The sequence below is a fragment of the Pseudophryne corroboree genome, chromosome 7, assembly GCF_028390025.1.
Source record: "Pseudophryne corroboree isolate aPseCor3 chromosome 7, aPseCor3.hap2, whole genome shotgun sequence".
Lineage (NCBI taxonomy): Eukaryota > Metazoa > Chordata > Amphibia > Anura > Myobatrachidae > Pseudophryne > Pseudophryne corroboree.
The window spans coordinates 379,617,030-379,638,845 of NC_086450.1; the positions used below are offsets into that span (position 1 = coordinate 379,617,030).

Consider the following 21,816-nt stretch of genomic DNA (forward strand, 5'->3'; position numbering starts at 1 on the left):
GTGACCGGAGTGTGCGGGTGTGCTGCGGGAGCAATGGCGCACAGCTGCAGTGCTGTGCGCTACCTTAAGTGAAGACAGGAGTCTTCTGCCGCCGATTTCGATGTCTTCATGCTTCTGCTGCTTCTGTACTTCTGGCTCTGCGAGGGGGACGGCGGCACGGCTCCGGGAACGGACGATCAAGGTTAGGTACCTGTGTTCGATCCCTCTGGAGCTAATGGTGTCCAGTAGCCTAAGAAGCGCAACCTAGCCGCAGTTAGTAGGTTTGCTTCTCTCCCCTCAGTCCCACGTAGCAGAGAGTCTGTTGCCAGCAGAAGCTCTCTGAAAAAAAAAAAAAAAACCTTAACTAAAATACTTTCTTCTTAGCAAGCTCAGGAGAGCCCACTAAAAGCACCCAGCTCTGGCCGGGCACAGATTCTAACTGAGGTCTGGAGGAGGGGCATAGAGGGAGGAGCCAGTGCACACCAGGTAGTACTAAATCTTTCTTTAGAGTGCCCAGTCTCCTGCGGAGCCCGTCTATTCCCCATGGTCCTTACGGAGTCCCCAGCATCCACTAGGACGTTAGAGAAATATTATAATAGTAATCATAATACTCCTGGCTATCATGTAATAGTAGGGAGACGGATGCGTTATACAGTGGAACATATAACTGCTCCTTTTTCCACCAACAAACAAGCTATACAAAATCTGGCTATGGAGAAAGAGGAACAGTGCTAGACAAGTCACGCAATGCCTTGGCTATCTGGCTATACTGGAATGCCTATATTAGAATGCACTTTTTATTAGTAAGGGAGGAAACTAGTGATATGTAAAGTCAAAATCCATCATCAATGAAGAAAAATGGAGATAGCCATTTTGAGGGTCAGCTTAATATTGATGCAATTGCACTTATCGCTTCACTAGGACTTCATCTGGGTACAAAGTATAAGTTAAATTGTGCAATATATCGTTCCAAAGCGGATCTGAATGATATATCATACACATTGTATAGTGTTTATTCCTGATTGGTCATTCCTGGCTGTAGTTTATTGAACCGTCCCACTGGATGCACTGAACGTCCAATGAAACAATTCCACGAACAATGAGGTGCAGTTACATGTAGCGGCTCTGTCGTACAGCGGATTGTATAGTGTGTGCGGCGGTGCAATATTGACATTGCATCGCCATGTTACACCGATGGAAGGTGTGTACCCAGCTTTAGTGATATAACTAAGGCACTATTGGTGGCTCTTAATCTCTATAGAAACCCATACTCAAACAACTGCATTCATTCAATCATTCTAAACATTTTTAAAAAAATAACAATTGCCCAAAGCACAATATTCAGAAATGTATGTATTACACAGACATTTATGAATACATGCACAAACTATATGCAAGTGCATGCAGTTAGCTGGTGGAATGAGGACCGAAACGGCAGCTGCGGGACTTCATATAGGAACACGTTAGCAGCAGCCATTAGACTGCACTGTAAATAACTGCATCCAGCCAAAACACACAAATATATATTTTATGATGAACAGGCATAAACACTTGTCTCCATATACACACCACCAACCGAGAACATGCACGCATTCAGTACCATGCACAGTCTAACAATGCAGCACCTGGCATCCCACATTCACCTCACCCAGGAGACCATATTAGAACACAGAATAAACAAACCAGTGACATTATTCATATCATAAGATCAGTGCAATGAAAAGTAGCTGAACAGTTTTTGTCAGTACGCCAAGCATTGTTGTCCTCTATGTAATATCCTGTGCCTTATAAACAATTATACATTCTCGATATTGCAGCAGCAATATTGTCGCTCCAGGACGTCACTAGAATTAAGTGTTGTCAGGGCCCATGATGCAGGGCTGTGAGACCAGTCTAAGCAAACTACTGAGCAGTCCCTCGGGAACACACGGGTTAAAGATTAAACAAAGCGTTTTCTATGTTGGGGTTTTAATGAGAAAACAGGAGAATCCGGGGGGTTAAATGCATCCCAATCCAATGTAAATAAACCAATGAAAAAGACAAATTGCCCATTTGACTACAGAGAATTGATTTTGCATTAAGATATAAGAGGTCTGCTTCTCAAGCCCAATCTGAAGCTAAAAGTAATACAGGATTTCACAGGCACTATGGAGAAGTAATTAAAATGCCGTAATAAAAATAATTATATGATGTGAATATAGACTATGTAAATAGTCATATGGGCTAAAGAGAGGAGATGTACCAAACCTTCTAACGATTATCAAGTACATTCTATAAAATTATATCAGGAAGTTGACTGGTTGCTATAGGCAACTCTCCCCATTGTGTACTACACAGCAATCAACAACGTTCTACACACAGAACATACACAGGTCTACAGTGAATGCAGAAATACAGCTCAGTGATATAATTGTTTACTGCGTCATAATTGGCTGCATTATCAGAAAGGGTCTTTGTGATATCAGTGGTTCCTGGGTCATTAATTGGTTGTATTTAAACAGTGCTGTGATGTCACTAATTCTAAGGATGTTGATTGGCTGTATTCTCATACTGTCTCTATAATGATGTCGCAGATCCTGCAGGTTATTGATTAATAAGATCAATGATGACGATTGTTACCCTGTTGTGACAGGGTCGAAGGCAATTGATCTTGGAGAGAAAGTGTAAAATGACTGTTAACTTTCATAACATGCTAAACCCACACTCACAGCTGATAAGAGTCACCAACAAATGATTTTATCGTTTCAGCATTGAAGAGTGAAGAGGTTAAAGGATGGACGTGGAAACCGAAGAACACGCCCATTGCTTGTTGATGTGAACAACGCACAGAGAAAGTTATGAAAATGCCACTGACCAAGAAACGTAGAGCGTGTTTAGCAGAGTGTCGGTCATTCCATGTGCTTACCCTGCTTCAGACGTGGTACAGGGAGGAGGCACTCCTCATGAAATGATCTACTACAATGAGGTGACTGCTACACATTGCCCCCGCAGTATGGATAATAATGGACCTTTCACATTTTGCTTTATTACACATATCTTCTTTTAATTAAACTCTCAAGATGGACGTGTATAATGCAGGACTGCCATCAATCGCATGCAATGTTTCATTACTGGAGGTGAATGAATCATATAATTGCAATGAAAGCTTGCCGAACAGCGGCCTTCTGGACATCAACCGGCATTATTTCATCGGGCTCGTCCTGTCATGCCTCTACACAGTTTTGCTTTTCCCCATTGGATTTATTGGAAACATCATGATTTTGGTTGTTAACATCAGTTTCCGAGAAAAGATGACCATCCCAGATTTGTACTTTATCAACCTGGCCGCTGCTGACCTGATCTTGGTTGCAGACTCTCTGATTGAGGTCTTCAACCTTAGCGAGAAATATTACGATATTACCATACTGTGCACTTTCATGTCTCTTTTTCTCCAAATCAATATGTACAGCAGCATCTTCTTTCTCACGTGGATGAGCTTCGACAGGTATATCGCACTGGCCAAAGTGATGAAATCCAATATATTCCGGACTAAAGAGCATGCTCGGTTGAGCTGCGGACTCATATGGATGGCGTCCATATCAGCCACCCTGCTGCCATTTACTGTGGTACAAGTACAGCACACGGAGGATGGGAATTTCTGCTTTGCGGATGTGAAAGAGATCCAATGGCTGGAGATCACCCTGGGCTTCATCATTCCCTTTGCAATCATTGGCCTTTGCTACTCCTTAATCTTCCGCATGTTGATAAGGGCGCACAAACACCGAAACCTGCGGCCAAGGCGGCAAAAGGCACTGAGAATGATTGTGGTGGTTGTCCTGGTGTTTTTCATCTGTTGGCTACCAGAAAATGTATTTATTAGTATTGCACTGCTGAGCAGTGATGACCAGCGGCATAACCAGTCTTTCAGGCACAGCCACCCACTGACTGGGCACATTGTGAATCTGGCAGCATTCTCCAACAGCTGCTTAAACCCACTCATTTACAGCTTTCTAGGTGAAACCTTTAGGGACAAACTGCGCCTGTACATCAAAGGCAAGAGGAGAATGTCTGCTTTCAATCGCATCTGCCAAGTGTCGCTTAAATCCGTCATTCCTGAGAGCAGAGAGCAGTATGAAGTTAAATATAACAGCAGTGTGTAAATAAATATGTCATCTTTTTTTAATCAAGAGTTTCGTCCCTTTGTGGTTCCAGGCTCATTTGCATAAATACGCTCTTGATTATGATTAAATATTGGTAAGCATTGTACGACTTACTCAGTGATAGGGCAAAATTAACTGCCAGAGTAGTATTAACACAAGGATCAAATATTACTGCCTGGAAAAAGAAAAGTCATATTTACAATGACATTTCAGTGGCCAAAAAAGCCTTATTGATATACTGACAAAATAATTCAAATTAATATGTCAGAAATAATGGATGTTTAAAGGTTTTTCCTCTTTTTAACAGAACCCAAACAGTGTACAGCAATACATTTTATTAGAAATTGTTACAAGGCACTGTAAAGGTAGCTCTTTAAAGCTGTACCGCTATCTGGATAAAAGATTTTACTAAGGTGGCTCCTCTTAGCCAGCGTTCTGCTTTTTTGAGACCTCTGACAAATCTGCAATGCATAACCGGCTAATCAATTCCGTTCACCAGCTTTTATGTGGCAGAGAGGAGGTGCAGGAAGGAGGACCAATCACAAAGAAGAGACTGCGGCTTGTGATTAGTTCTCCACTGCTTACTCACAGTTTTTGTCCAGGGGTGTTATTGGAATAGAGACATCAGGTAAAACAGATGAGAACATTAAAAAAAAGGAGATTTATGGTAGACTTACCACTGTTAAATCTCTTTCTGCGAGGTACACTGGATTCCACAGGGAATAACATTGGGGTGTAGAGTTGGATCTTGAGCCGAGGCACCAACAGGCTAAAGCATTGTCTGTTCCCAGAATGCACTGCACCGCCTCCTCTATAGCAACTCCTCCAGGCACTGGAGCTCAGTTTTGTTAACCAGTCCAATGCAGTAGCAAGTAAGCGAGACGGTAGATGTTAGTCACATGGAACCACATTCTCACGACAGGAGAAGGGACTAGCGGCTAATGTCATACAAACCCAAAGAAGCTAAGTGCGTCAGGGTGTTGGCCCTGTGGAATCCAGTGTACCTCGCAGAAAGAGATTAGACGGGCGACATGAGAGTTCAACTTCGCAGGGATAGGGTAACGAGCCAGCATCTTTTTGGACAGGGAAAATGTATTTCCTGGAGATGACCAGGATTCCTGATGTAAAAGGTCAGAATGCGGTAAAACTACTTTAGCAACCTTCTGACGTTTAAACTGATCAGGTTTCTTAGACGTAGCAGGGGACTCAATATCATCGTCAATCTGGAGAATCAGCTTGATAGCCTCCACTAGGTCAGGAACATCAACTTGATTTGTAGATTCCTCAACAGAAGCAACTGTATCAGTATCTGACGGATCAGTATAATTCCCATCCTCATCGGAAGAATCATCCGAAATATTAGTGGATTACAAGGAAGAAATGGCCCGCTAAGATGACCCCTTGGCCCCAGCAGGGCGAGGGGTAGGTTTTTGTCTAACCAAAGACTGATTTAATTGTTGTAACTGGGTAGACAGAGGATCCGCTCAAGGTAGGTTAACTACAGGGACAATATGTGGCTGCAGTGGCACAGGTGGTCCCACAGGGGGTGTATGCCGCGTTACAAGCGTATTCAGCATACTTGAAAAAGCAGCCCAAGGTGGGTCCTGATTTGCTACAGTTGCTGCAGACTGACTGGAAGATGCAGGGCGCCCAGTACCTGAACCCTCAGCTGAAAGCTTTTCCTCAGTCAAATCTGTGGCGCCAGCACTGCATGATGCAGGAGGGCCTGTGTAGAAGACATTATTGGGAATGTAGCCTTAGGGCGCAAAAGTACAATATAGCCAGACAAACACAATACCTGCAAAAACACCCTGTGTTATGTGATAGCAAATGCAAAGCACAAAACAGAGGATTTAAGCGGTGTGAGGTGACTGAAACACACAGTGAAAAATACAAAACAGTATATCCTGTGGAACACTATATTTTAAATGAGACCCTGATGCACTTAGCCCCCCAGGGTACAAAATATAGTGATAGCAATACGTGTGATACACAGAGTAGAATCCACACAGCAGCTATAGGCACACACAGTCACAGGTACAATGCAGAAATTATTACATATAAACAATAAGACTGCACTGGACTAGTAAATCTACATATAGATATGTATACAGATATAACAATGCACAGTAAACACTGGATGTATATCACAGAATACTTGTACTAAATATTCATATAGCAGTACACCTTAACTAACACTGTCTAAAATGACATGTAGAATACTTAAGTGTCTGTAAATACACAGCGCTGACAAAACAGGCGGTTTTACAGAGGAGACAGTGCCCAGCAGTTCCGGAGATCAGCACAGCTATGTAATGGCGCCAAAATCTCTTCAGGGAGTGAGGGAGAGAGAGAGATGCAGCTCCAGGGTGGGAACACCAGCAGTAGATGGCGCCCGGATCTGGGGGAGGAGCTACAGGTCAGCACTGTGCTGGACTTCACCACCGGGTACTATGGAGCCTATTACAAACTGATTTTTGGTAAATCCGACCTGTGCTCCCTGCCCTGGTGGACATAGTGGGGTCCCTGTACGGCCACAGTGTCAACACCAGCGGCGCGGTCCGTCTCCAGGGACCGCGACTGGATCGCGATTTACAGGCGGGTCCCACCTGGGGGACCCTCTTACCGCCTTCCTGTCATGCAGCCACGCCATCCAGAAGAGCAGTAGCGGTGGTGTGCCTAGAAACCGGTGCGTCCCCGCTGAAAGTACCCAGGAACCAGGCCGCGGGAGTATGCAGCGTCGCTGAGGGAGGTGATGGAGCCACAGCACAGCATGTCAGAATAACATAAAAGTGCTGCGGCCCTTAAAGTTTTTTTAAAAAGCTCTTTTCAGGGCCGCCTAGCGCAGCCCCCAATTAGTGACCTGCACTGCAGGCACCAACTTACAAACTGAGCTCCAATGCCTGGAGGCGGGGCTATAGAGGAGGTGGTGCAGTGCATCATGGGAACAGTCAAAGCTTTAGCCTGTTGGTGCCTCGGATCAAGATCCAACTCTATACCCCAATGTTATTCCCTGTGGAATACCAGTGTACCCCGCTGCAGAAATTAGATTTTTTTCAGGTGATAGCATCACTGAAACAAACATATTATACTTCTATTATGGGTCAGGCTACTTTATTTTGCTTAGTCAATTATCTTATAATACAGATGTGTCCTCATACAGTATAGCTTTAGTCACGCTAAATTACCCTTCTTGGTGCAGAAGATCCCATGCAACTTGGGTTGCACCAAGCATCAATTTCGCTTAAATGTGCACCTTAGTACACAATGTGACAGAATGCTTCACAAGACTGTATTGACTAAATTGATAAGCAGCACTTGCACATCTGTGTGCGAATGAGTCTGAATCTGTATATGAAGTCCTACGATGCAGCGGGCATAGATTTTTTTTTTCCACATCACGTTGTGTTGTGCTTCACCTGCAACTTTGTACATATTTAAAATGGATTCCTGTGCAGTTAAAGTCACAGGCCAGAATCTGTGATACAGACTGATTGGGGTTTTGCTGCATCTGCAGGCAAATAAGCTGCAAATGGAAAGAAAAAGTCACTATGCTACACTGCTCGCTCGCACCTGACCTCCTGCGACACATGGCGTACTCAGACTAGGAGTATGAGCACTCATTTGTATCTTAAAACTGGTGCTATTGTTTTAAATTGATCTAGAACAGGGCTGGCCAAACCGGTCCTCGAGATCTACCAACAGTTCATGTTTTCCAGTCCTCCTGGAGATCTGTAGAATTGTCAGTTAGGAATGAATGCAGCACATCTTAATTAGTAATGACTACACCTGTGTACCAGCTAGGTGGTCTGGAAAATGTGAACTGTTGGTAGATCTTGAGGACTGGTTTGGCCAGCTCTGATCTAGAAGATTGAATGAGGTGTGTATCATTAAAAATGGCTAATGTTGTCAATGCACAAATGACTATGGTAAGAGCATGAAATGGTGTAAATTAAAAGTTATCTGTCACCAATTCACACCAATGCATAATTGAGGCACTTTACACCTCATGCCTCACATTTCACAAGCTCCTAGTTAACGGATAGGTTGATAATTGGCCCAGTAAATAAAAAAAAATCTGCCTATACTATGTGAATGCAAGAGGTACATTTTAAGTAGAAAACTTATTATGTCACAGTTGCACATAAGGGGGAAAATGTAATCGGGGCTGAGTTTCCGAAGGTGCGGGACTCTGGATGAAAATGCTAGATTTTTAAAACAGCAATAATTTATAAGGCAAAACCAAACTGGTTGTGCCCTGTAAATGAATTCCGCTTTAAAAAATAAGGCATTCACCTGAGGTCCGTCACCACAGGCCCTATTACATATACCCCAAATAGGCTACACATTCGGTACTGAGAAATAAATGCAAACATCTGTCTGTATCCAGAGCCAGTCTACGCGACTGCACTGTCCCAACCATACGCTGGTGAAAGTAGCGGTCATCACCATTGCATGCATTTGCACCAGCCCTGTCTTTGGTGCACAAGATCCATCTGAAACCTGACAGAGCTTAGCATACACCCAACTGAATAGCCGGCAATTCCGCCTACGCGCCCACGGCACACATATTCTATGTGAGAATGCCCTGATGCCATCCACTCGGCTGCAAATTGAGATATAACAGAGATCCATATGATTGTGAGTCTCCCGTAATAATTGCACAAAGTTGTACTTGCAGACTCAGACACGTGCAGCTTTGTGTGCAACTGTGTATCATGTTGTTATGCAGTCAGCCACTTTGTGCCAGAATACTATGTCTGCACAGGGCCTTGGCTCACTCTATTGAAATGTTTAAATCAACTTAAGCCATAACCTTGTGAACCCTTTCTCTTTATGTGATAACTACAAACTACACGCTGATTGAACTGAGCTGGAAAAAAACACAGGAAACAAGCTGGTAAAAAGAAAAAGATAGCATTAGCTGGCATCATTGATTGGCTCCCTTTTTTTTTTGTAAAACAAAAACCTAAAATAATAATAATTGTATGTATAGGTGGGAAAACTATGCTATGAGATCAAACGGAGACAGCCAAACGTCAGATGGTGGATGGAAACGTTATTGCTGCAAATGACTGTATTGAAGAGAGCATAATGAAATTAGTTCCACTCATACCACCGTCCATTGCGCACACTGTAAATCAAAGACGATGTGAAAGTGTGTTAGGCTGTTATTAGTTTCCTGATGAACAATCAGATTGCAGAACAACTGAATCAATCCGTGTTTCCATTAAAAGTTCATGGGTCTGATTCTACAGCAACTGCGGGTGTTCTTTAACAATTAAAAATCAATGGTGCGCAATAGTTTAGAGTAATATTTCGTTAATAGCTCTGACTTTGGAGCTTGATAAGTTTGAAACAATAATTCTGCTTATTATTATAACTATTAGAAACTTGATGTAAAACCAATTTTGAGAACACTGCATACAATGTTATAAATCAGGAACAAGAAAAAGTTATTTTAGAAAAGGGACACTGAGTACCCTGGGTCACCTCATTCCGCTCCAAACCCACACTGCCCGGCCTCCAACCCCCTCTGTGCTGTTGCTTTGCCCCAGCTCCGTTTAACCTCCACAGTAACCTCTTCCACAACACAATAAGAACTTTACAGAGTCTTACCCATCAATGCACCAGTGGATCTTACAATCTGATTGCCTTATATTTTGGCCAATAATGTAAAAAAAATAAGAATTTACTTACCGATAATTCTATTTCTCGGAGTCCGTAGTGGATGCTGGGGTTCCTGAAAGGACCATGGGGAATAGCGGCTCCGCAGGAGACAGGGCACAAAAAGTAAAGCTTTAGGATCAGGTGGTGTGCACTGGCTCCTCCCCCTATGACCCTCCTCCAAGCCTCAGTTAGGTACTGTGCCCGGACGAGCGTACACAATAAGGAAGGATTTATGAATCCCGGGTAAGACTCATACCAGCCACACCAATCACACTGTACAACCTGTGATCTGAACCCAGTTAACAGTATGATAACAGCGGAGCCTCTGAAAAGATGGCTCACAACAATAATAACCCGATTTTTGTAACTATGTACAAGTAATGCAGATAATCCGCACTTGGGATGGGCGCCCAGCATCCACTACGGACTCCGAGAAATAGAATTATCGGTAAGTAAATTCTTATTTTCTCTATCGTCCTAGTGGATGCTGGGGTTCCTGAAAGGACCATGGGGATTATACCAAAGCTCCCAAACGGGCGGGAGAGTGCGGATGACTCTGCAGCACCGAATGAGAGAACTCCAGGTCCTCCTTAGCCAGGGTATCAAATTTGTAGGATTTTACAAACGTGTTTGCCCCTGACTAAATAGCCGCTCGGCAAAGTTGTAAAGCCGAGACCCCTCGGGCAGCCGCCCAAGATGAGCCCACCTTCCTTGTGGAATGGGCATTTCCATATTTTGGCTGTGGCAGGCCTGCCACAGAATGTGCAAGCTGAATTGTATCACACATCCAACTAGCAAAAGTCTGCTTAAAAGCAAGAGCACCCAGTTTGTTGGGTGCATACAGGATAACAGCAAGTCAGTTTTCCTGACTCCAGCCGTCCTGGAACCTATATTTTCAGGGCCCTGACCACATCTAGCAACTTGGAGTCCTCCAAGTCCCTAGTAGGCGCAAGACACCACAATAAGCTGGTTCAGGTGAAACACTGACACCACCTTAGGGAGAGAACTGGGGACGAGTCCGCAGCTCTGCCCTGTCCGAATGGACAAACAGATATGGGCTTTTTTGAGAAAAAAACCACCAATTTGACACTCGCCTGGTCCAGGCCAGGTCCAAGAGCATGTTCACTTTTCATGTGAGATGCTTCAAATCCACAGATTTGACTGGTTTTAAACCAATGTGTTTTGAGGAATCCCAGAACTACGTTGAGATCCCACAGTGCCACTGGAGGCACAAAGGGGGTTGTATATGCAATACTCCCTTGACAAACTTCTGGACTTCAGGAACTGAAGCCACTTCTTTCTGGAAGAAAAATCGACAGGGCCGAAATTTGAACCTTAATGGACCCCAATTTGAGGCCCATAGACACTCCTGTTTGCAAGAAATGCAGGAATCGACCGAGTTGAAATTTCTTCGTGGGGCCTTCCTGGCCTCACACCACGCAACATATTTTCGCCACATGTGGTGATAATGTTGTGCGGTCACCTCCTTTCTGGCTTTGACCAGGGTAGGAATGACCTCTTCCTGAATGCCTTTTCCCTTAGGATCCGGCGTTCCACCGCCATGCCGTCAAACGCAGCTGCGGTAAGTCTTGGAACAGACATGGTACTTGCTGAAACAAGTCCCTTCTTAGCGGCAGAGGCCATAAGTCCTCTGTGAGCATCTCTTGAAGTTCCGGGTACCAAGTCCTTCTTGGCCAATCCGGAGCCATGAGTATAGTTCTTACTCCTCTACGTCTTATAATTCTCAGTACCTTAGGTATGAAAAGCAGAGGATGGAACACATACACCGACTGGTACACCCACGGTGTTACCAGAACGTCCCCAGCTATTGCCTGAGGGTCTCTTAACCTGGCGCAATACCTGTCCCGTTTTTTGTTCAGACGGGACGCCATCATGTCCACCTTTGGTAATTCCCAACGGTTTACAATTATGTGGAAAACTTCCCCATGAAGTTCCCACTCTGCCGGGTGGAGGTCGTGCCTACTGAGGAAGTCTGCTTCCCAGTTTCCATTCCCGGAATGAAACACTGCTGACAGTGCTATCACATGATTTTCCGCCCAGCGAAAAGTCCTTGCAGTTTTTGCCACTGCCCTCCTGCTTCTTGTGCCGCCCTGTCTATTTACGTGGGCGACTGCCGTGATGTTTTATCCCACTGGATCAATACCGGCTGACCTTGAAGCAGAGGTCTTGCTAAGCTTAGAGCATTATAAATTTACCCTTAGCTATATTTATGTGGAGAAAAATCTCCAGACTTGATCACACTCCCTGGAAATTTTTTTTTTTTTTTTTTTTTTTTTTTTCCTTGTGTGACTGCTCCCCAGCCTCTCGGGCTGGCCTCCGTGGTCACCAACATCCAAAACTGAATGCCGAATCTGCGGCCCTCTAGAAGATGAGCACTCTGTAACCACCACAGGAGAGACACCCTTGTCCTTGGATATAAGGTTATCCGCTGATGCATCTGAAGATGCGATCCGGACCATTTGTCCAGCAGATCCCACTGAAAAGTTCTTGCATGAAATCTGCCGACTGGAATTGCTTCGAAGGAAGTCACCATTTTTTTACCATGGCCCTTGTGCAATGATGCACTGATTTTAGGAGGTTCCTGACTAGCTCGGATAACTCCCTGGCTTTCTCTTCCGGGAGAAACACCTTTTTCTGGACTGTGTCCAGAATCATCCCTAAGCACAGGAGACTTGTTGTCGGGATCAGCTGCGATTTTGGAATCTTTAGAATCCACCCCTGCTGTTGTAACAGTATCCGAGATAGTGCTACTCCGACCTCCAACTGTTCCCTGGACTTTGCCCTTATCAGGAGATCGTCCAAGTAAGGGATAATTAAGACGCCTTTTCTTCGAAGAAGAACCATCATTTCGGCCATTACCTTGGTAAAGACCCGGGGTGCCGTAGACAATCCAAACGGCAGCGTCTGAAACTGATAGTGACAGTTCTGTACCACGAACCTGAGGTACCCTTAGTGATAAGGGCAAATTTGGGACATGGAGGTAAGCATCCCTGATGTCTCGGGACACCAGATAGTCCCCTTCTTCCCGGTTCGTTATCACTGCTCTGAGTGACTCCATCTTGATTTGAACCTTTGTAAGTGTTCAAATTTTTTTAGATTTAGAATAGGTCTCACCTAGCCTTCTGGCTTCAGTACCACAATATAGTGTGGAATAATACCCCTTTTCTTGTTGTAGGAGGGGTAATTTAATTATCACCTGCTGGGAATACAGCTCGTGAATTTTTTTCCCATACTGCCTCCTTGTCGGAGGGAGACCTTGGTAAAGCAGCCTTCAGGAGCCTGCGCAGGGGAAACGTCTCGACATTCCAAACTGTACCCCTGGGATACTACTTGTAGGATCCAGGGGTCTTGTACGGTCTCAGCGTCATGCTGAGAGCTTGTCAGAAGGGTTGGAACGCTTCTGTTCCTGGGAATGGGCTGCCTGCTGCAGTCTTCTTCCCTTTCCTCTATCCCTGGGCAGATATGACTCTTATAGGGACGAAAGGACTGAAGCTGAAAAGACGGTGTCTTTTTCTGCAGAGATGTGACTTAGGGTAAAAACGGTGGATTTTCCAGCAGTTGCCGTGGCCACCAGGTCCGATGGACCGACCCCAAATAACTCCTCTTCCTTTATACGGCAATACACCTTTGTGCCGTTTGGAATCTGCATCACCTGACCACTGTCGTGTCCATAAACATCTTCTGGCAGATATGGACATCGCAGTTAATCTTGATGCCAGAGTGCAAATATCCCTCTGTGCATCTCGCATATATAGAAATACATCCTTTAAATGCTCTATAGTCAATAAAATACTGTCCCTGTCAAGGGTATCAATATTTTTAGTCAGGGAATCCGACCAAGCCACCCCAGCTCTGCACATCCAGGCTGAGGCGATCGCTGGTCGCAGTATAACACCAGTATGTGTGTATATACTTTTTATGATATTTTTCCAGCCTCCTGTCAGCTGGCTCCTTGAGGACGGCCCTATCTATAGACGGTACCGCCACTTGTTCTGATAAGCGTGTGAGCGCCTTATCCACCCTAAGGGGCGTTTCCCAACGCGCCCTAACTTCTGGCGGGAAAGGGTATACCGCCCATATTTTCTATCGGGGGGAACCCACGCATCATCACACACTTCATTTAATTTATCTGATTCAGGAAAAACTACGGTAGTTTTTTTCACATCCCACATAATACCCTCTTTTGTGGTACTTGTAGTATCAGAAATATGTAACACCTCCTTCATTGCCCTTAACGTGTGGCCCTAATAAGGAATACGTTTGTTTATTCACCGTCGACACTGGATTCAGTGTCCCTGTCTGTGTCTGTGTCGACCGACTAAAGTAAACGGGCGTTTTAAAACCCCTGACGGTGTTTTTGAGACGTCTGGACCGGTACTAATTGTTTGTCGGCCGTCTCATGTCGTCAACCGACCTTGGCGCGTGTTGACATTATCACGTAATTTCCTAAATAAGCCATCCATTCCGGTGTCGACTCCCTAGAGAGTGACATCACCATTACAGGCAATTGCTCCGCCTCCTCACCAACATCGTCCTCAAACATGTCGACACACACGTACCGACACACAGCACACACACAGGGAATGCTCTGATAGAGGACAGGACCTACTAGCCCTTTGGAGAGACAGAGGGAGAGTTTGCCAGCACACACCAAAAACGCTATAATTATATAGGGACAACCTTATATAAGTGTTTTCCCTTATAGCATCTTTTTTATATATTTCTAACGCCAAATTAGTGCCCCCCCTCTCTGTTTTAACCCTGTTTCTGTAGTGCAGTGCAGGGGAGAGCCTGGGAGCCTTCCCTCCAGCCTTTCTGTGAGGGAAAATGGCGCTGTGTGCTGAGGAGATAGGCCCCGCCCCTTTTTCGGCGGCCTCATCTCCCGCTCTTAACGGATTCTGGCAGGGGTTAAATATCTCCATATAGCCCCCGGAGGCTATATGTGAGGTATTTTTAGCCAAAAAAGGTTTTCATTTGCCTCCCAGGGCGCCCCCCTCCCAGCGCCCTGCACCCTCAGTGACTGCCGTGTGAAGTGTGCTGAGAGGAAAATGGCGCACAGCTGCAGTGCTGTGCGCTACCTTAAGAAGACTGAGGAGTCTTCTGCCGCCGATTCTGGACCTCTTCTCGTTTCAGCATCTGCAAGGGGGCCGGCGGCGAGGCTCCGGTGACCATCCAGGCTGTACCTGTGATCGTCCCTCTGGAGCTAATGTCCAGTAGCCAAGAAGCCAATCCATCCTGCACGCAGGTGAGTTCACTTCTTCTCCCCTAAGTCCCTCGTTGCAGTGATCCTGTTGCCAGCAGGACTCACTGTAAAATAAAAAACCTAAGCTAAACTTTTCTAAGCAGCTCTTTAGGAGAGCCACCTAGATTGCACCCTTCTCGGCCGGGCACAAAAATCTAACTGAGGCTTGGAGGAGGGTCATAGGGGGAGGAGCCAGTGCACACCACCTGATCCTAAAGCTTTACTTTTTGTGCCCTGTCTCCTGCGGAGCCGCTATTCCCCATGGTCCTTTCAGGAACCCCAGCATCCACTAGGACGATAGAGAAATGAACATGACAATGTTTTATTGGATTGTGGCAGCGAATCAGAATGCCAGCAGAACATTAGTCTCCATGCACCCTGTTTCAGAATCCAACCTAAACATGAAGTAGTGTTATTTTCATGACTATTATTAGCCTTCAGTCATACAGCACCAACATTCCACCACGATGTACAGTTGTGGAGAACAGTTAGTGCGGTGCTGAATAACAAAACAATGACTGACAGTGAAAGTGAATGTTAAATTGCCATACAATGGCGGATCATGCATTCTAAAGATGTGTACACACTTTACCGACGGTGCGACCCAGCGAAGCAATGTAACAATTCACTGCCACACACACTACACAATACACTGTACAATGGCGCCATGCATCGTTACATGCTGCATGTGGCAATACCGCGTCGCCAGTGGAATCATCCTATAGGACGTGTAGCACATCCAATGGGACAAATAAATGAACAACGGCAGTGATCAATGGGCATACACACTATACAAAGGTCGTGCAGATTTGTCGAAAGTACCAATATTGCACAATATATTGTATAGTGTGTAAGCTTTAAGGATGCTACATTTAAACATACTGTGACAAGAACACTGGGATAGTGTTTGAGGGCAGGTATATTTGTCCCAGGTTCTTGTCTTACATGTTTTAGAAAATGTTAACTTCTAGGAAAAATGCTTTTTGTTTTGTCTGAACCTTTTCAGTTTGCTGTAAAAGCTGGGTAAAGGCTCTGAGAGAGAGATAAGGCGAGTTCTAGACATTGGGCCCAGTTCGGGTCTTTGGCCTCACAGAGGGCTAATCAGGGTTTCAGCTGTGTAAGAGTGTTATAGTGCTTCTAACCTGATTAGTATGGGCAGACTGCCTGGGAAGGCTGCAGGATCTGTGTGTGAGAGACACGCTTTCTGATGCAAGTAAGCTATACAGTATGTACTGAAGAACTCTGTGTTTTGTTTAGTGACACTTAGGAATATCTTATGTTTAGTTAGTGCCGGACAGGCAAGGTATTTTTATTTTTGGGTTTTGTTTTATTTTCTGTTTCAATAAAACTGGCCGGGGTCAGTTGTACCAGAAACTGGACTTGTGTTGTTCCTCAGCTGCTGCGTGCGGCCATATTCCCCAGGAAAAGGCGCCTTGCACCCCTACAGTGTTACAACTTGGTGGAGAACGCGAGCACACCGTTCTGCGCATAAGTGAAAGCAGCAGCTTTGTGAGGCCTGCAGAAAACGGTGGTTTATGCAGATACAGCCCAGTGTGAAGTTACTGAGACTCACCCCTGAGGGTTTGATATATGTCCTGGGTGAAAGCAGCTACAAAGCCGCCTGAAAAATCTGTCGACATGGAGGATCTGCTTAAAGCCTTGCTGCAAGCTACAGCGGCTCAGCAGGAGGCCAACCGACAGCAGCAGGTGGCAATGGAAGAAAATAGGAGACAACATCAGGTGGCAATGGAGGAAAATTGGAGACTACAGCAGGAGGCCAACAGACAGCAGCAGGTGGCAATGGAGGAAAATATAAGACAGCAGCAGGTGGCAATGGAGGAAAATAAGAGACAACAGCAGGCAGTTGTTGATGAACTTTACAGGCAACAGCGTCAGGATAGAGAGGCCTTAACAGAAGTGGTGCAGAGCCTTGCAGCCCGGATTGGAGATGTGGCCGTCAGTGCTCCGACCAGCTCTAGTTCTATACGGGCCAGTCACTTCCTGCAGAAAATGACAGAGGCTGATGATGTGGAGGCCTACTTGACCACGTTTGAAAGGACTGCAGAGCGTGAGAACTGGCCAAAAGCACAGTGGGCCAGTCTGCTGGCACCTTTCCTGTCAGGTGAGCCCCAAAAAGCTTACTTTGATTTAAGCCCTGCTGAGGCTCGGGACTATGATAAACTAAAGACTGAGATCCTGACCCGCCTGGGAGTCACGCTGTCAGTACGAGCACAACGGGTGCACCGTTGGCTGTACGCCATGGAGAAGCCTCCGCGCTCCCAGATGCACGACCTTATTCAGCTAACAAAAAAATGGCTACAGCCAGAGACATTAACTGGTCCCCAGATGGTGGAAAGAGTCGTCATGGACCGCTACTTGAGATCTTTGCCCATGGTCCTGCGCAAGTGGGTGAGCCATGGAAACCCGGGTACTGCTGACCAATTAGTGGACATGGTAGAGAGGTATTTGGCAGCAGAGGAACTACTGATGACCACCCAGCAACCCATAGATCCTCGACAGCGCCCTTCAGTAAAGACTGGTAAGACTGTTCCGTGGGAAAACGTTGCTGGGCGGTTAAGAGAACGCAAGGCTGGAGAGACTGTAAACACTGGCCCTGGAGACAGGCCAATGGGGCTAGAACGGTCTATGCTGCCCAAACGGGTTGATAATCGTGTGGTTAAATGTTTTAGGTGTGGTATGCCAGGTCATGTTATTGCCAATTGCCCAGTCACGCAAGAACCCATGCAATGTGATGCTGCCTTTGAATGTCGCAGAATGTCTTTCTTTGCTAGGTTAGCCTGTACTGTGGTACCTTCACCTGTGCTGGAAAAACAAATGTGTGATGTGTTCTTAGAGGGTAACCGGGTAGAGGCCTTGCTAGATTCAGGAAGTTTAGTTACCCTCGTGAAAGCTGGGTTAGTGAACCCCTTAAAGGTCCAGCAAATACCTATTGGGGTAACTTGCATACATGGGGATACCCAACATTATGCCACTGCTGAGGTGAATATAGAAACTTGTTGTGGGTCAGCAATGGTTAAAGTGGGACTGGTCCCTACCTTGGTGCATGAGGCCATAATAGGGAGGGATTTTCCTCATTTTTGGAAACTGTGGGAATCACGGTTATCAACAGATGTGAGAAGTAAAAAGCCAGTTGATAATACCGGTGATTTTATGGATGTACGTGGGTCTTCGGAACTTTCTGGCCCTTTGCCTTTTGCTAGTTTGGCTGGGGAAGTGACAGATGGGGAGTCCAGTGAGGACCCTCTTGCCGGGAACAGAGACATAGTAGTTAGAACTGAAAGCGTGCCTGACCTGGAGGTAAAGAAGGATCTGTTTGCGTCTGAACAGTTAAAGGATCCTACCTTAATAAAGGCTAGAGAGAATGTTAAGATTGTTAATGGGGAACCTGTGGTACCAGGTGACAGGGTTACGTATCCCCACATGGCCATCTGTAATGAGCTCTTGTACCACATTGTCAAAAGGGGTGAGGATGTGGTGGAACAGCTGGTAGTTCCCCAGCCTTATCGGAGAACGGTACTAGATTTAGCTCATAGTCACGTTACCGCAGGACATTTAGGGGCAGAAAAAACCACTGAAAGAGTTTTACAAAGGTTCTTTTGGCCAGGGGTTTATAAAGAAGTGTCTGAATATTGTTCTTCCTGTCCTGAATGCCAGTATCATGCCCCTAGACCCCATTTCAGGAGCCCACTAGTTCCCATGCCTATTATAGAGGTCCCGTTTGACAGAATAGCCATGGATCTCGTGGGGCCCTTGTTAAAGTCTGCTCGGGGCCATCAGTATATCCTGGTAATTATGGACTATGCCACTCGATATCCTGAGGCTGTCCCTTTACGCACTATCACAACCAAGGCGATAGCTAGGGAGCTGGTGCAGGTATTTAGTAGAGTGGGAATACCAAAAGAAATTTTGACTGACCAAGGTACTCCATTTATGTCAAGGATCATGAAAGAGTTGTGCAAGTTATTTAAGGTCACTCACCTCAGGACGTCCATCTACCATCCCCAAACTGACGGGTTGGTGGAAAGGTTTAATAAAACATTAAAAAGTATGTTAAAAAAGGTTGTTGAGAGAGATGGGAAAAACTGGGATTGTTTGTTGCCCTACTTGTTAATGGCCATCAGAGAAGTTCCTCAGTCCTCTACGGGGTTTTCTCCATTTGATTTGTTGTATGGTAGACACCCCAGAGGGCTGTTGGATATTGCCAAAGAGACGTGGGAAGGACAGCCCACTCCTTATAGAAGCGTTATTGAGCATGTAACACAAATGCAGGATAGGATTGCAGCCGTGGTACCTGCTGTCAGAGAGCACATGGAACAGGCCCAAAGTGCTCAACAGAGGGTCTATAACCGGAGTGCCAAGATACGGGAATTTGCTCCTGGCGATAGAGTTCTTGTTTTGGTACCCACTGTGGAAAGCAAATTCCTAGCTAAATGGCAGGGTCCATTTGAGATTAGGGAAAAAGTGAATGAGGTTAATTACAAAGTATACCAGCCGGGAAAGAGAAAACCCGAACAGATCTACCATGTTAACTTAATCAAACCCTGGAAAGATAGGTTGTCTCTGTCAGCGGAGCCTTGCCCTTCGGTGTCTTCACCCCGGTTGCTTCCCGCAGTGAAGGTGTCAGAGACATTATCAGCTGATCAGAACAATCAGGTTAAAGAATTTCTCATCCAAAATAGGGAGGTATTTTCAGAGCTGCCTGGCCGAACGACCATAATAAAACATGACATTGTCACAGAACCAGGGGTCAGGGTTCATTTAAAGCCATATAGGATTCCTGAAGCTCAGCGAGAAGCTATTTCTAAGGAAGTTAAAACCATGTTAGAACTGGGAGTCATAGAGGAGTCTAACAGTGAGTGGTCCAGTCCCATAGTGCTCATCCCGAAGCCCGACGGTAGCATACGCTTCTGTAATGACTTTCGTAAGTTAAATGAGGTGTCCAAGTTTGACGCATACCCCATGCCCCGTGTGGATGAGCTTGTAGAAAGGCTGGGAACAGCCAGGTTTCTCACCACATTGGACCTGACCAAAGGTTACTGGCAAATACCTTTATCTGATAGCGCCAAAGAAAAAACAGCCTTTTCGGTTCCGGAGGGGCTGTACCAGTATAAGATGTTACCCTTTGGGTTGCAAGGGGCTCCAGCAACCTTTCAACGGGCGATGGATAAAATTTTGAGGCCCCATAGAAAATATGCAGCTGCCTATTTGGATGATGTGGTAATTCACAGTACAGACTGGGGGTCCCATTTGGTTAAAGTACAAGCAGTACTGGACTCAATCAGAGAGGCAGGGTTAACTGCTAACCCAAAGAAGTGCTGCCTCGCAATGGAGGAGGTCAAATACTTGGGCTTCACCATAGGCAGAGGTCTGATTAGGCCCCAATTGAATAAAGTTGATGCTATTCAAAACTGGCCTCGTCCAGTGAATAAAAAACAGGTAAGGGCTTTTTTGGGAATTACTGGGTACTATAGACGGTTTATTCCTAATTTTGCGACCACAGCGGTGCCGTTGTCAGACCTTACCAAAGGGAAGCAGTCAAATGTGGTGAAATGGAACCCTGATGCAGAAAAGGCGTTCCAAGCGTTAAAAGTGGCTTTGTGTTCACAACCGGTGTTGATAACACCAGATTTTTCAAAAGAATTTGTGGTACAGACAGATGCCTCAGAGGTAGGGATAGGTGCTGTGCTGTCCCAAACCAGAGATGGGGACGAACACCCTATCATTTATTTGAGTAGGAAACTCAATGAGCATGAAAAAAGGTATGCCATTGTGGAAAAGGAGGCTTTGGCCATTAAGTGGGCACTAGATACCTTGAGATATTACCTCTTGGGTAGACAATTCAGACTAGTGACAGACCATGCCCCTTTAAAATGGATGTATGTAAATAGAGGCAAGAATGCTCGTGTAACTAGATGGTTTCTAGCGTTGCAGGACTTTAAGTTTACTGTCGAACATAGACCGGGAACACAATTGGCCAACGCAGATGCATTGTCTCGCATCTTCTGTTTGGGGGCTACAAGTGTTCCGGCCCCTAGGTCGAAACAGGGGAGGGGGATATGTGACAAGAACACTGGGATAGTGTTTGAGGGCAGGTATATTTGTCCCAGGTTCTTGTCTTACATGTTTTAGAAAATGTTAACTTCTAGGAAAAATGCTTTTTGTTTTGTCTGAACCTTTTCAGTTTGCTGTAAAAGCTGGGTAAAGGCTCTGAGAGAGAGATAAGGCGAGTTCTAGACATTGGGCCCAGTTCGGGTCTTTGGCCTCACAGAGGGCTAATCAGGGTTTCAGCTGTGTAAGAGTGTTATAGTGCTTCTAACCTGATTAGTATGGGCAGACTGCCTGGGAAGGCTGCAGGATCTGTGTGTGAGAGACACGCTTTCTGATGCAAGTAAGCTATACAGTATGTACTGAAGAACTCTGTGTTTTGTTTAGTGACAGTTAGGAATATCTTATGTTTAGTTAGTGCCGGACAGGCAAGGTATTTTTATTTTTGGGTTTTGTTTTATTTTCTGTTTCAATAAAACTGGCCGGGGTCAGTTGTACCAGAAACTGGACTTGTGTTGTTCCTCAGCTGCTGCGTGCGGCCATATTCCCCAGGAAAAGGCGCCTTGCACCCCTACAGTGTTACAATACTTAAAAGGTATTACCAAACATATAAGCTGCAATGCTCATAGCTGGACCACTGAGTGATCACTAGAAAGGCAGTTTATACTTTTAATAGAGGTAAGTATTCAGGAAAATAAG

The 21,816-nt window shown here is 45.4% G+C and overlaps 2 protein-coding genes across 5 annotated transcripts in view; one reads left to right on the forward strand and one right to left on the reverse strand.

The window, feature by feature from the left end:
* The window catches only part of GPER1 (G protein-coupled estrogen receptor 1), a 30,958-nt gene extending 26,817 nt beyond the window's left edge, over positions 1 to 4,141 (forward strand). Inside the window, exon 2 of the mRNA XM_063932410.1 lies at positions 2,728 to 4,141. Within this exon, the coding sequence (XP_063788480.1) occupies positions 3,039 to 4,118 (1,080 nt within the window). The 5' untranslated portion in view covers positions 2,728 to 3,038 and the 3' untranslated portion in view covers positions 4,119 to 4,141. The remainder of the gene's footprint in view (positions 1 to 2,727) is intronic.
* C7H7orf50 (chromosome 7 C7orf50 homolog) overlaps positions 1 to 21,816 on the reverse strand; it is a 671,077-nt gene that overhangs the window by 432,817 nt on the left and 216,444 nt on the right. The window lies entirely within an intron of this gene.